At 48.5% G+C, this 12,503-nt stretch overlaps 2 protein-coding genes across 3 annotated transcripts in view; one reads left to right on the top strand and one right to left on the bottom strand.

Annotated features, from left to right (window-relative positions):
• Positions 1–6,517, bottom strand: TAF8 (TATA-box binding protein associated factor 8). The gene is made up of 8 exons (XM_054181077.1): positions 6,450–6,517; positions 5,904–6,060; positions 4,566–4,664; positions 4,202–4,264; positions 3,628–3,752; positions 3,164–3,311; positions 2,266–2,408; positions 1–1,784 (listed from the first exon to the last, which is right to left on the bottom strand). Exons 1-8 carry the CDS (start codon positions 6,507–6,509, stop codon positions 1,641–1,643), a joined length of 939 nt encoding a protein of 312 aa, XP_054037052.1. The 5' UTR covers positions 6,510–6,517; the 3' UTR covers positions 1–1,640.
• CCND3 (cyclin D3) overlaps positions 6,154–12,503 on the top strand; it is a 47,674-nt gene continuing 41,324 nt past the window's right edge. The window contains exon 1 of one of the 2 annotated variants that reach the window (XM_054181079.1): positions 6,154–6,516. In XM_054181079.1, the coding sequence (XP_054037054.1) occupies positions 6,508–6,516 (9 nt within the window). In that variant the 5' untranslated portion in view covers positions 6,154–6,507. Of the gene's footprint in view, positions 6,517–6,798; positions 7,452–12,503 lie in introns of those variants that run through there. The other variant, XM_054181080.1, reaches the window with a different exon arrangement.

Below are 12,503 nucleotides of genomic sequence, written 5' to 3'. Positions count from 1 at the left end.
TAGAAGATACAATTTCTTTTATTATGAACATAAAAATTACTATTTTCATTCTACATTCTTCCCCTACCCAGCGAGGGATTTTCTCATGAAAAATGCTTAATCCAAGTAAAAAAAGATATAAATTTTTAATATATACATACATACATGATGTCTCTGTACATTTGTTATTCTGTACAACCAAGTCACCAGCAGAAGTGACAATGGCACATGCAGAACATTTTTGCTAGAGATCTAATTTCAGATTGTTTGGCAGGGACACCTCCATTCTCACTGAAACAATGACTCCTTTTTATCTTCCTCCTCCCTGGGTGGCAGGGGAAGAGAGAGGCCTGGGAGGATGCCTTAACTGAACAGAGGTGAACACGTACACACATAATTCTGATCTGCCTGGTGACTGCAACAGACTTCTTGCATTCAGCCACTACTCTAGGAAACCACGAGCTGCCCAGCAGTCTGTAGCAGGCAAGTCTTTGCTGCCTCTCTCAGCACCACATTTTCATCCAAAAGAGATGCTTGGGAGACCAGACCAAACTACAGGAGTCTTTTGTCAAAGAAATTTAACCCATATTTTGCCTAAGGAAATGACAATTAAAGCAAAACCCTCCAGAACCAGCTAACAATTACAATACGCCCACCACCAGTCATTTTCACTGCTGAAATAAAGTCTTCTGCTCTGGGGAAATAAAGGTGGAAAACAGAGCAACTTCTGTCAATAAAAGCCCATATTTGAGAATGGACAAAATAAAAAAGTGGGATCAATAGCATGGCCTTACAGACTGCAATCAATACAGCTTTATTCCATATTCCAAGTTTTTCAGCACAGCATCTTTCAAAACAGCTGGTGAAGGCGTGAACTCTCAAAGGAGTTGCGCTGTGTTGAAACTAACAATAGAACTGAAAAATAGCCTGAAGCAGCTGTTAAATCTTGCCATTCATACTGCTACAAAATAATCTCAAAGCAGAACAGGGTAAACACCACACTTAGCGCTTTTAAGTTAGAAGTGCATCTGCAGTCAGAAAAGTGAGAATAAAATGCCATCTTAGCTCTGTATTTACACTTCACTCTCTTAGCGACACATCAGATGCCTTGAGTTTATAAAACAAGAGTCTGTTTGCTTTCACCTGCCAAGAATCCAAACAAAGAAACCTCTCTGGTATTTTTCTGTCTCTGTTAATACATGCTCCTTAGATTATAAGGCCAGGCAGGGTTGATTGCAGAAGTTTCTTTTCTAGCCTGCCAGACAGCCACAAACGAATTATGCCTTTGTATTCTGCAGAGCCTGCTGGGAAGCACTGAGCAGCAAGAACCTTTGTGTCCCCCGTCTCTTCAGAGAGTAAATCCTGCCGACACCGAGAACAAACTAAAGTAAACGAGACAATTCCCATCTGTAACCCAGTGGCCTTCAAGGCTTTTAAGGCAATTGACCATTGACCTTTCCAAGTCAGCAGGAGAGAAGAGGGGAAAGAGGGAGCATTGCAAACCAGGGTGAGAGTGTAGTTCACTATGCAGAGAGAGATAATTTTTCTGCTTCTGCCGCTCAGCCGGAGTGCCTCTCCTGTCTTGCTCCATGCCTCTCATCCACAGCAGCGGAGGTGAACCCTTGGGTTTCTCTTCCTCTGAGCAGCCAGCTGGCTACACCTCACTTCTTTCTGCGGATCTTGGGCTTCTTCACTGGCCGGAGGTAGGGATTGTCTATCACATTTTCCTCCCCGTTCCGACTGCCTGACAGGGAGGTGTTCTGCTGTAACACTGAAGCATTCTCCTTTTCAGGTCCTGAATCATCCTGCCACGTTAAAAAAAAAAACCAAAACCATAACATTAAAAAACCCCATAAGCATAAACAGAGTTTATATTAGGCTAAACAAGGCTTAGAAGTTCAAACCACATAACCTATGGGCAAGGCAGACAATCAACAGCCAAGATAAACAGCAACACACAAGGAGCTGCATTAAAGGTGAGGACTCCTGATTTCTAACGCAAGAATATCCCCTTTGGGAACAGTGGGATTCTAGGACAATCCTCTCTCACCTAACACTGAAATGAAGGTTGTACTGAAAGCTCATGATCCAACCTCATTTTGCATTGCACCCTGCAGAAAGTTAAAGAACCATGACAATGTTTGGTCATTTACACCTGGTAAAATGCAACCCACTGCCATTTCCCACCCACTCTGCCCAGCTGCAAGGAAGACAGGCAAAGAACCAAGTTTCATACGTTTGAGAAAGTCAGGCCCAAGAGACCTCGATCTCTCAGGCTGGGCGTACCGTGCTCATGTGCAGGGGGAGATTCTCAGTGTCTGTCTGGTCGTCTTGCTCAGATGAATCCGTTTCTTCCATTTGCTGCATTTCCAGCTCAGAGGGGAGAAGAGCTGTCAGGTAGGGTACAGTGAAAGGCCTGGCAGCAATCACTAGGGTTAAGGAAAAGGACAGAGTCAGCAAGCTGGGAGAAGACTCCTCGAGTCAGAGATTATGAAGCACAAAGCCAACCTGTTACTTAGAGACCAAATACTTTCACTGGTTCTGGTTTTAAACACACACACACTCTTTTCCTGCTTCTCCCAGGGATCAGGAATGAAATATGCTGTCCCTAAAAGATGTCAGTCTCTAATTTCCTATTTTCTGAGGCCCCTTTATGTTTCCAGCCAAGGACACAACATTATACTGACACAAAAAGTCCCTCCTGACCTCCATAAAAGGTCAATTATCTCACAGGCTGAAGCATCACTTAGTCCCCCTTAAGATAACACTGACATCCGTGCTGTCAGTGAGCCTTGGGAAGATGGGAATTCTCATCACTGCTTTGCAGACAGAAACAGGAAAACCTCCACTGCCTACCACAAAAACGTAAGGGAGAAGTTACTTGTCTGAAAGTTACAGAGAGTCGGAGACAGGATTGGGTTGAGCTTTGAATTTAGCACCCGTCAGCTAAGGCCTTCTTCCTCAGCGGAAGAAAGTGAGCTTTTGCTGAGGGTGTACCATTTGGCTTTAATTCTGTTTTTCATCCCCATTTTAAATCAAAAATTCCTCATTTCCCAGCCTTCCGGTGCCTCAGAAGAGCAAACACAATGTGACCATTCAGTGCTCACCTCCTGCAGTAGCAAGAATTCTAATGGAGTGTATACTCAGCTGCCATTTACAGCACAAAGCATCCTAGATTACTCACATGGGAATGTGCTAACATCATCTTTGAAGAGACTCTGTGTTTCTCCCGTCTTAGCCATGAAACGTGTGAGAGCTCTTTCTACATCGCGCCGTTGAGATGCTGCCTTTTCCCGAAGGACTTGATAATCAGATACTGGCTCCCGGTATGTCTGTGGAGCAGGGAGGGAAAAAAGCCCACCACCATTAGTGGATGCAATGCAGACAGCTGAAGTTCAAAACACTACTAGGATGCAGATGCTACAGGCAAGCATTGACCTTCAACATGCACAGATTTTCAGAGAGCTACAGATGCCAATCAGTCAAAAATCTACAGCAAGGGCAACTCGCAAATGACAAGCAATATATTAAGCCAGGAGAAGCAATGTTTTGGATAAACAGTACCAGCACTGCAGTAAAAATACATCGCTCCTAGTGTCATTGACTTCAGACAGACCCCAAATGGCATAGAAGGCTTTTTTCACTCACTGGTGTCTTGATGTAAGTGTGAGGATCTGGAAACTCAGGGAAATGGCCAGGAATGTGGGATGGATGTGGCTTGTTCTGGCCAGCTGTCAGGGCTTTGGGAGTCACGGGCTGGTTTGTCACAGGAGCTACAGTTAAAAAACATGCACACACACAAATCAGCCAGCTTCATTCTGCCAAGAGTTAGGCATAAGGTGCTAGCTTTTACTGAGCTGTGACCCATGTCTCCAGGTGCTATAAAAGGGACAGGACACATCACGCGAGCAATAGTTTCAGGGGGCGTTTAGCATCCCGAAAGGGGACTGCTTGACCCCTCTCTCCTACACACGAAGACCAAAACCGTCTTGAGGATTCTCATGTGCAGTGAGGATGCTGAAGCAAAGGCAACTGAGCCAGCAGAAGGTACCTTCCTTCAGCTATTACACAGTCATTACAGGAGTGCTTAACACAAACTGCACGTCCAGGAGCACTGGACTGCATCATCCATCAGAAAAGCAGGAGCTCTGTATGCCAGCAGAGAGGAATGTCAAATTATTTCCAATTCCCTGCATAAAAAGAGAAAGGGTTTCCTACATACGGGCAGTGATGACCATCCTCTGGGAGCGCTTGGCATATGCGGGAAGCGTTTCAACATTGAACCCTGAAATAAAAAAGAGGAAACAGAAATCACACAAGGAGTTTATCCTGTTCAAAATCCCTTCTCTTAGGCTTCTCCAGAATTTTTCCAAGGGCTTCAAGTTACATGAAAAAGAAAATCACGCATTCTGTATATATTCATACTGCATCCGCAGCAGTGAGATTTGAGCGCCTGCATGAAGCCCAGAAGAGTGGGCATCACACAAACACCAGAAACACAGGGACAGATTTTCCTACCAACACAGCACACCCAAACCTTCTGCAACGCAGGAGGCTGGGATTGGTGGGACCAGTCAACTACTCACCCATTTCCACAAGAGTAACCACGATATCAGAGAGCGTAGGCTGCGTTCTCGCTGTATGTTCACAGTAGGACTTTGCACTCCTTCCAATCTCAGAAATATCTGGCGGAAAAAAAATAAAACACCACCACATATTTGATTCAGACAGTAACCACAGATTTCTATCAGCCCAGCCCTAGATTCAGAGACATGACTTTTTAGCAAATTCGGCAAGGAATGAAAAATAGATCCCAGAATCCAGCAACTTACAGCCTGCCTATTAAAAATTAAAGCATGTGGAGACACTAAAGATCAGTTGTTTTTCACAAATGCAAAATGCAAATCAGCATCACAAGCACAGAAAAATACAAAACTTCATCATCTCTTGATTTCAGAAAAATAACCTGAAATCCTAGGCAAATCACCCAGAAGAGCAGGAGCAGAGCTGCCAAGCACAGGAACTTCTGCAGCCTTAACTAACAAACCAGGGAAGGGATGCCATCCAGAGGGACCTGAGCAGGCTCAGAGATGGCCCCCTGCAAAGCTCATGAAGTTCAACAAGGCCAAGAGCAAGGTCCTGCACGTGGGTCGGGGCAATCCCAAGCACAAATCCAGGCTGGGCGGAGAATGGCTGGAGAGCAGCCCTGAGGAGAAGGATTTGGGGGTGCTGGTGGATGAGAAGCTCAACACGACCCAGCAATGTGCGCTGGCAGCCCACAAAGCCCCCCGCACCTTGGGCTGCATCCCCAGCAGTGTGGCCAGCAGGGCGAGTGAGGGGATTCTGCCCCTCTGCTCCACTCTGGGGAGACCCCCCTGCAGCGCTGCCTCCAGCGCTGGGGCACCAACAGCAGAAGGACACGGAGCTGCTGGAGCGGGGCCAGAGGAGGCCCTGGAGATGCTGGGAGGGCTGGAGCCCCTCTGCTGTGGGGACAGGCTGAGAGAGCTGGGGGGGTTCAGCCTGGAGAAGAGAAGGCTCCGGGGAGACCTTCCAGCCCCTTCCAGTCCCTAAAGGGGCTCAAGGAAAGCTGGGGAGGGACTCGGGATCAGGGAGGGGAACCATGGGACAAGGGGGAACAGGTTTACATTGAAAGAGGGGAGATTTAAATGGGATCCGAGGAAGAAACTCTTTGCTGTGAGGGTGGTGAGCCCTGGCCCAGGGTGCCCAGAGAAGCTGTGGCTGCCCCATCCCTGGAGGGGTTCAAGGCCAGGTTGGACGGGGCTTGGAGCAACCTGGGCTGGTGGGAGGTGTCCCTGCCCAGGGCAGGGGGTGGCACGGGGTGGGCTTTAAGGTCCCTTCCAACCCAAACCGTTCTGTGATTCTGTGAACTTCAGGGGACCAGTGTAACTTTGCTGGACACTCACAGCTCTGTAACATCTCCGTCAGCGTCTCCACCGCCGCCTTCTCTGCGCTCTCGAAGCCGGCCTCGGTGAGCAGGGAGCTGACCACTACCTGCAGAGTCCTCCTCCGAGCCAGGTAGTAGTTATCCGCAGGCGTGCTCGCATGTTTGCTGCCCGACCTCTGCGGACACAGACCCCCCCAAGACCAGAGCTCAGGGAACCGAAGCCACCCCCGGATCCCGAGGGAACCACCAGGCCTGGAGTCGGCACCCTCCACCCTTTGGGGCGCGGCCCCTTTAAAAAAGCCGCCCCGCCCCCTTCTCTGGCCAATCCGAGCGGAAGAAGATGCGCCAATCAAACCCCGCTGCCGAGCCCCGCCTGCCTCCGGCCACTCAGCCAATCAGCGCCTCCCTCCCTTCAGCCTGCGCCTCGAAGCCCCGCAGGCAGGCCGCAGCCGCTTCAGTGCCATGGGAGGCACAGACCGCTGCCGTTCCGCCCGGTTCCCCCACCACCACCGCGGGAGACGCCCTCCGCCACAGCCCCGCCGCCGCGGTGAGGAGCCGCCGTTACCGTGCCGGAGCTACCGGACGCTGTGTCGGCCATCTTGGAGCCATATAGAGCTGTGCGCATGCGCCAGGTACGGCGGGTGGGAGGTGTACGTTGAGGCGCGGGGCATTGTGGGATTTGTAGTGTGGGATTGAGGAATGGAGGGAGGGGGCTCGCACCGCTGCCCCGCACCGCCCGGTCCCGGTGCGCCCACCGCAAGGTGAGGGTCCCCTGGGCGCTCCCCCGCACACCTGCGTTCCCGCAGCGCCCGCGGGAGGAGGGTGATGAGCGCCGTCTGCAGCCCGGGAGGTGGCGGGAGGCGGCGGGGCAAGGGTCTAGAGTTCAGCCCGCCTTGTTCCGAGCGCCTCGTTCATCGCCTGCGTTGAAGTTTGTGGTTTTCCACTTCTTGGCGGGGCACCCTGCGGGGAGAGCCCGCACCCTGCCTCTACAAAAGCAAAACCTTGCGTAGTGGCATTGCACTTGCCTTAGAATAGCTCACGTTCCCATTAGGAAATTATTTACTAAAAAAAACCTTGAAAAGTACCAGCAGTGTGCCGGGAATCCTGTAACCATGGGAGCCTTTGGGGTTTTCCTGTTGTAAGCAATATGTACTCTTAGTTGAACCTCGGTGTACCAGCTTATGTGCTTAGATCTTTTGATCAAAGCTTTGGTGTCGGTTAAGTGTTTCAGAAAGACAGAACAGGAAACCCCCAAGCTACAACTCCCACCCCTTGCTTCCTGTTTAGGTACATGTGTGGGAGAACAAGAACATTGTAAGAACAAATTACCGCATGTGAGGCGGGGGGGGGGGACGAAAGTGATGTAAACAACAGCTGCCACGCTGGAAATTAAAGGTCCTGATCGCATTTGGTTTGGATGGCAACACAGCTTCCACACGCTGCTGGCTTTTCAACAATAGCAGCAAAATCCCTTAACAGATAGGGAAAGCGAGGAGGCAGAGGAAGGTGGAAGCTGGATTGTTCAAATCAAACGTTCCCGCAGAAGCAAATTTCTCGATCATCAAAGGTAGGAGGCAACATAGTTTCAGAGACTGAAAATGTGTCAGAGGGCAATCCCTTTTGCCTGATGTGCTCTGGGACATGCACAACTGTTGGCGGGGGGCTGGTGGAGTCTAATTGTGCTGAAGATATGAAAAGTACCTTGAAATGGCTGTGTGAGAGAGGGTCGGTGCTGACTGGGGATCTTGCAGCGTTTTGCCTTTGTGAATTCCCAGGGTGTCAGCGTTCTGCCAAACCGTGAGGCAGGGATGTCTGTCTCTGCCAGGGCTCTCAGCTCCCTGGCATGTTAAGAAAAGAGACATAGGGATGCCAAGCCCTTGTGGCTTCCAGTTGAGGAACTCCTGGAGGTCTGCACGCTAGTGAGTAAGGTGACATTGTAGATGAAGCTAAAAGAAGGGAAATAGGAGTGCTTAATTTTGGTAGGTTGCCATGTCCTGGGTAACTCTTGAGCAGTCTCTGACCTCAGTTGTTTGGGTGGGAAGGGGAGTGAACGCTGGCATGTCAACTGAAAACATGTATGCAGTGCTGCTGCAAAGATAGGCTTGGGCTGAATCAGAAATGTCTGTAGGAGCACTGGAGGAGTTTCAGACTGGTTGGTACTGTGCATATCACCATGAGAAGCACTGTGCCCAATCTCAACTTGCCATCAAGTTAATAAAACCAACTTACAAGTTGATCTTTTATGAAATCCAGGGGCTGAGTAAATGAGGAAGTGAGTGTGCACAGGTGCTTTTGCTGATGAACGTTGTGTGCATCGGAATACTGAGTAAGGCAGCATTTTCTCCTCATAATATAATATGACAGCCATCACACTCAGCAGCGGAAAAGAAAAATAAATTGTGATTAGTGGTGTGGAGCTAGATCCTGAAATGTTTCAGGCAGAAGGGAGGTTGGGTAGGGACCCAGTGCAAAGTGAGGGAGTAGCATGTGTTTGAGACGCGTGCAGGTCAGGACTTCAGTCCGCTCCTGTCTCTGCTACTGACTTGCCTAAGTCTCTCTTTCACTCCCCTATCTGTGCAGTGAGGAGCATGGGGATATTATTTAGCTGAGTTATTTCACTGAGATTGTGAGGGGTGCAATATAAATACAGCACATAATTGATCCATACCTCCTGATTGTTTTATTGCATGAGGACAGTCTCCTCTTGATCGCTTGTCTCTGATACTCTGTAATGTCGCTTTTCAGCCTGTTATTTATAGCAACTTGTCTAGAGTGAAACAAACCTGGCTTTCAGTCCCTGCCTTCTGGAGTGTTTATGTATTTAACTGCTTCATGTAAAACACAGACACAATCCTGAAGAATACAGCACCCTTCTACTCTGGAGAATTAACCGCTGATCTGCGGAGCCACTCAGCTCCCCTCTGCCCCAGCTGACTCTCAGACTTTTTTCTGTGCCATGATTGTTTCCACCCATGTGGATGGAGGGCATCCAATGTCTTCCTGAGCCCACCTGGGGCATCCTTCTGGGAGCTGGAAAGTAGAGAGGCTGAGCAGTTACTGATAACATGGGCACAGTCTTTCATCCTTCAGCTTTTGCAGGAAAGGAGCCTTGCAGAGGCAAGACTTCAGAAGCCCCAGCTAGTTATTTTAAGTCTCTGAAATGCCCGGCTCCTACTCAGGCAGTGCTGAGGGAGCCTTGCCTAACCTAGCCTGTGTTCCCATCAGGAACCAGATACCCCACAGGACAATTCAGGCTGGGAGGGACCTCAGGAGGTCTCTAGTCCAGTCACCTGCTAGAAGCAGGCTCAGATGAGGCTACCAAATGTAAACCTTCCTGTGCCCACTTGCATCATGCAAGCTCCATCTGCAGCTGAGGAATCTGCCTGCCAGGACAGAGGCAAGCATATATTTCCTGCTCTGGCTGAGCTGTTTGTCCTGGCTTATGCATGTCCCTCTGCATGTGATGCCTTTTGCTGATTTTTTTTTTCCTTGTGGGTATTGCATTACCTGATTTATTCATGTGTGGGAGCTATTGTGTTAATAAGAGTACTTCAGTCCTGCACTGCCTGCTTTTTTCCTTTTAGTCTCTTCGGAATATTCTTTTTTCCTCCTTCCCAAAACTTCACAAATTTCAGAAAACAAAGCTGTTTAAGTCTCTAGTTCTTTGCACTCCAGGGGCTTTGGTTGGGGAAGGGGGTGGTGAGAGAAGTCCCGCAGTGAGGGATGCCAGGGGAGGCTGGGTGCTGTGGTCAGTGGGGCAATGCATTGTATTATTCTGGGCTCTGGTCCTGGCTCTGCAGCCAGTCTGCTGAGTAACCATAGGCAAGTCTCTTTGCTCCTCTGCATTGAATGTTCCCATCTGTAAGTACTGGAGTTCCTTGTGAGATGCTTTCAGAGCTGATAAAAAGCAGCATTTGACATTAAAATATTCTTGTTGGTGGTACAGTACCCTTGGAAAGCTCTTCCCAGAGCAGCGCAGTCCATGTTGGACTTATCACAAGCGGAGGATCCAGCGCCTGGCTGAAATCCACTAGTCCACAGATTTGCAGACAGTCCTAAAATTATGGGTACAACATCCCTCTTTATGGTGTGGGCACATAATTCTTCCCTTCTGCATAGCTCTCTTCTGACTTGTGGGGTGGGAATAGAAAATTTCCATAAAGGTCCAGTTACTCAGTGATTTAAGAGATTCTTGCATGTCTCTCAAGTACCGACTGCTCTGAAGTAGCGGCTAGCAGCCACTAGAGGAGACTAGCCAGCCGAGACAAGCAGGGAGTAGCAAAAATGAAGCACTTCAGTGCCATACTGAAAGATGTTGCCAGGGATCCAATTTGAAAGGGATGGAATTTGGAAACAGAACCCTGCTGGCAGTTTGTGTCCATAGGTGGAGGGCAGCATCGTTATTTCAGAGCCCATGTGAAGTGGAAAAAGACACTGTTGCTGGAAGAATTTGCCAATTTAATGTGCCAGTTTCCTCTGGGGTGCTGTGAAATCGGTCATCTGGCAGCAAAATGAAAAACTGCAGGATGGCGATAGTCTGTGTGCCTTCCTGGGCATGTTGTGTTTTCCCAAAGATTGGAACGTTTCCTCTTGTTTCCTGTTTTTAGCAACAACAAAAAACACTTTCACATTGGTGTCAAACTGAGAAAGGAAAAAAGTTCATGTTTTACTCTGAATCACATGCAGATTATTTAAAAGAAGAGGTAGGAGTTAGGATTCCCAGATGCGTTGACACTAAACAGTTGTGTGACCCCAGACAAGAAGAACGTTAACCTTGTTGAGATACAGCTGAATAGTTATTCTGACATGTACAATCCCGGAGGGGAAACTGTAAAGCTTGTTGAAATTCAGGTTTGAAAAGAATAATGGGAACTGACGACTGTGGACTCTTTGGATAGGGAAAGGCCAAGGCTTTGTAATTTTTTGAGCCTGGGAGGTGCTCAGCATAGCAGAAGAGCCTGCACAAGGCTGGCTGTGTCACCTTGATGTTTTAAAATCACAGCTTTGAGAGAGGTGGTTAGTCAGATGGAAATTACTGAGCTCAATGTAGGGGTGAAATTTTGCAGTGTGTGTTAGACAGGAAGCCAGGCCAAGTGATCTAATGTCCCTTTGCGCTCTTAAATTTTGTTGTGCCTCTGGCTTGCAGAGAGATGTGCCTTGGACAGGCCCAGAGCAAAGGATGGAGGTTGGTTTCCTTGCAACACCCAGCCCCGAAAGGAGGCAGCTGCCACCTGCCTGGTCTGGGTCTGCCTAAAGCCACCCCAGCACCGTTGCCACCAGAGGGCATGTTGTGACCAATATGTTATTCTTGAGCAACTTAATTCAGAAACCAAAATTGCCAGTAGTGAATTAATTTAGATTCTTATACCCCTTAGCTGTGAGGATGCCACTATAATCCTCCCTGCACCCATTTGTTGTTGCAAAGCTCCAATGAGCCCCCCGAATTCCTTGACTAACCAGATCTGAGGAGTTTTGTCATGAAGTTTGACAGTGACAACCACTTGATATGCAGAGGAAGCTGCTGCTGGGCAAGGAGGGAATAAACTGCACATCTGGGAATCTTTTGTTGGAGTTTTTTTTTTTTTCCCCCAGTGACATTAGCTTATGCCTTGCAGAAAAGAAAGCTCAAATGCAGAGCACTCATAGTCATGTTGCTGCTATTGTTTTTTTATTATTTTATTTATTATTTTGAGAAATATTATTTGTTGGTTAGTGTTTTATCCTCCTGTAAAACAGTAGTGGTGTTATTGTTGGCAATATACATGTGTGTTAATTAAAGACTCTTGAAGTAAAAGCTTTGCAGATTTCTTGCTGGTTTTGTTATTTAGTGGAGGAGGCTGATCTTTGGCAGAAAGGACTGTCCTGCCTGGGCTCAGAGTGAGGTGTGGGGATGCGGATGAGCTCTCGGGATAGTGCTGAGGGGTCACATCTGGAATTTACATCCACCTTTCAAAAAGATGTAACGTGCACAGGGGGTGGAGAAGAGTTTCCAGAATGCAAAATGCATCTCAGTGTGTGAGTTTGGCGTTCCAGCCATGGAGGTTCTCAGAGTAAAGCTTGAAGCTGTTTAGTCAAACCTATAAATAACCACAAGGGGAGAAGGTGTCTGGTGGTAGAGGGCTCTTTGATCTAACAGAGTCATAACAAGATCCAGGTGCTGGAAGTGCAGATCAGCACGGTTAAAACAGGAAATAAGATGCATCTCTTCATAGGGGAATGTAACTGGGCTCCTCGAGGGTGCAGTACACTCCCAAATGCGTCAGTCTTCATTTGGAGCCCTGACTGTTGTTCCAGAAGATAATGCTGTAGTTCAACTGCAGGCTGCTGAGCTAGACACAGAAATGAGGTGTTTATAGCTGTTTCCTAAGCAGGCAGTCGGAGCTGGGTGCTAGCATCCCTTCTGAGGTTATACTGTATGGCAGTGTTTGTGCTGGAGTTAGACCCCAAAGGGTCCCTGGCTCTCCTCCCCTGCCACTCAGGCAGGGTCCCCCACCCTTACTGATGGGACCGTGGAGATGTGTCCAGTGTCTCCTTCTGCGAGTTGTGCGCTGTAGGGATGAGCCTACAACAGCAATGAGATCGCAGGAGCTCCGTTTGGCCAAACTGGAATGTCAGGGTA

This window comes from Rissa tridactyla, chromosome 21, assembly GCF_028500815.1.
Source record: "Rissa tridactyla isolate bRisTri1 chromosome 21, bRisTri1.patW.cur.20221130, whole genome shotgun sequence".
Taxonomy (NCBI): Eukaryota; Metazoa; Chordata; class Aves; order Charadriiformes; family Laridae; genus Rissa; species Rissa tridactyla.
Note: the sequence above shows the minus strand (reverse complement) of the source record. Positions and strands in the feature narration are given on the sequence as shown.

Coding starts and splice junctions, on each gene's coding strand:
- TAF8 (XM_054181077.1), bottom strand. CDS start 6,509: ATGCGCACAGCTCTATATGGCTCCAAGATGGCCGACACAGCGTCCGGT. Junction 4,265..4,565: donor GGTTACTCTTGTGGAAATGG/GTGAGTAGTTGA, acceptor TTTTTATTTCAG/GGTTCAATGTTGAAACGCTT. Junction 1,785..2,265: donor TCCCCCTGCACATGAGCACG/GTACGCCCAGCC, acceptor TTAACGTGGCAG/GATGATTCAGGACCTGAAAA.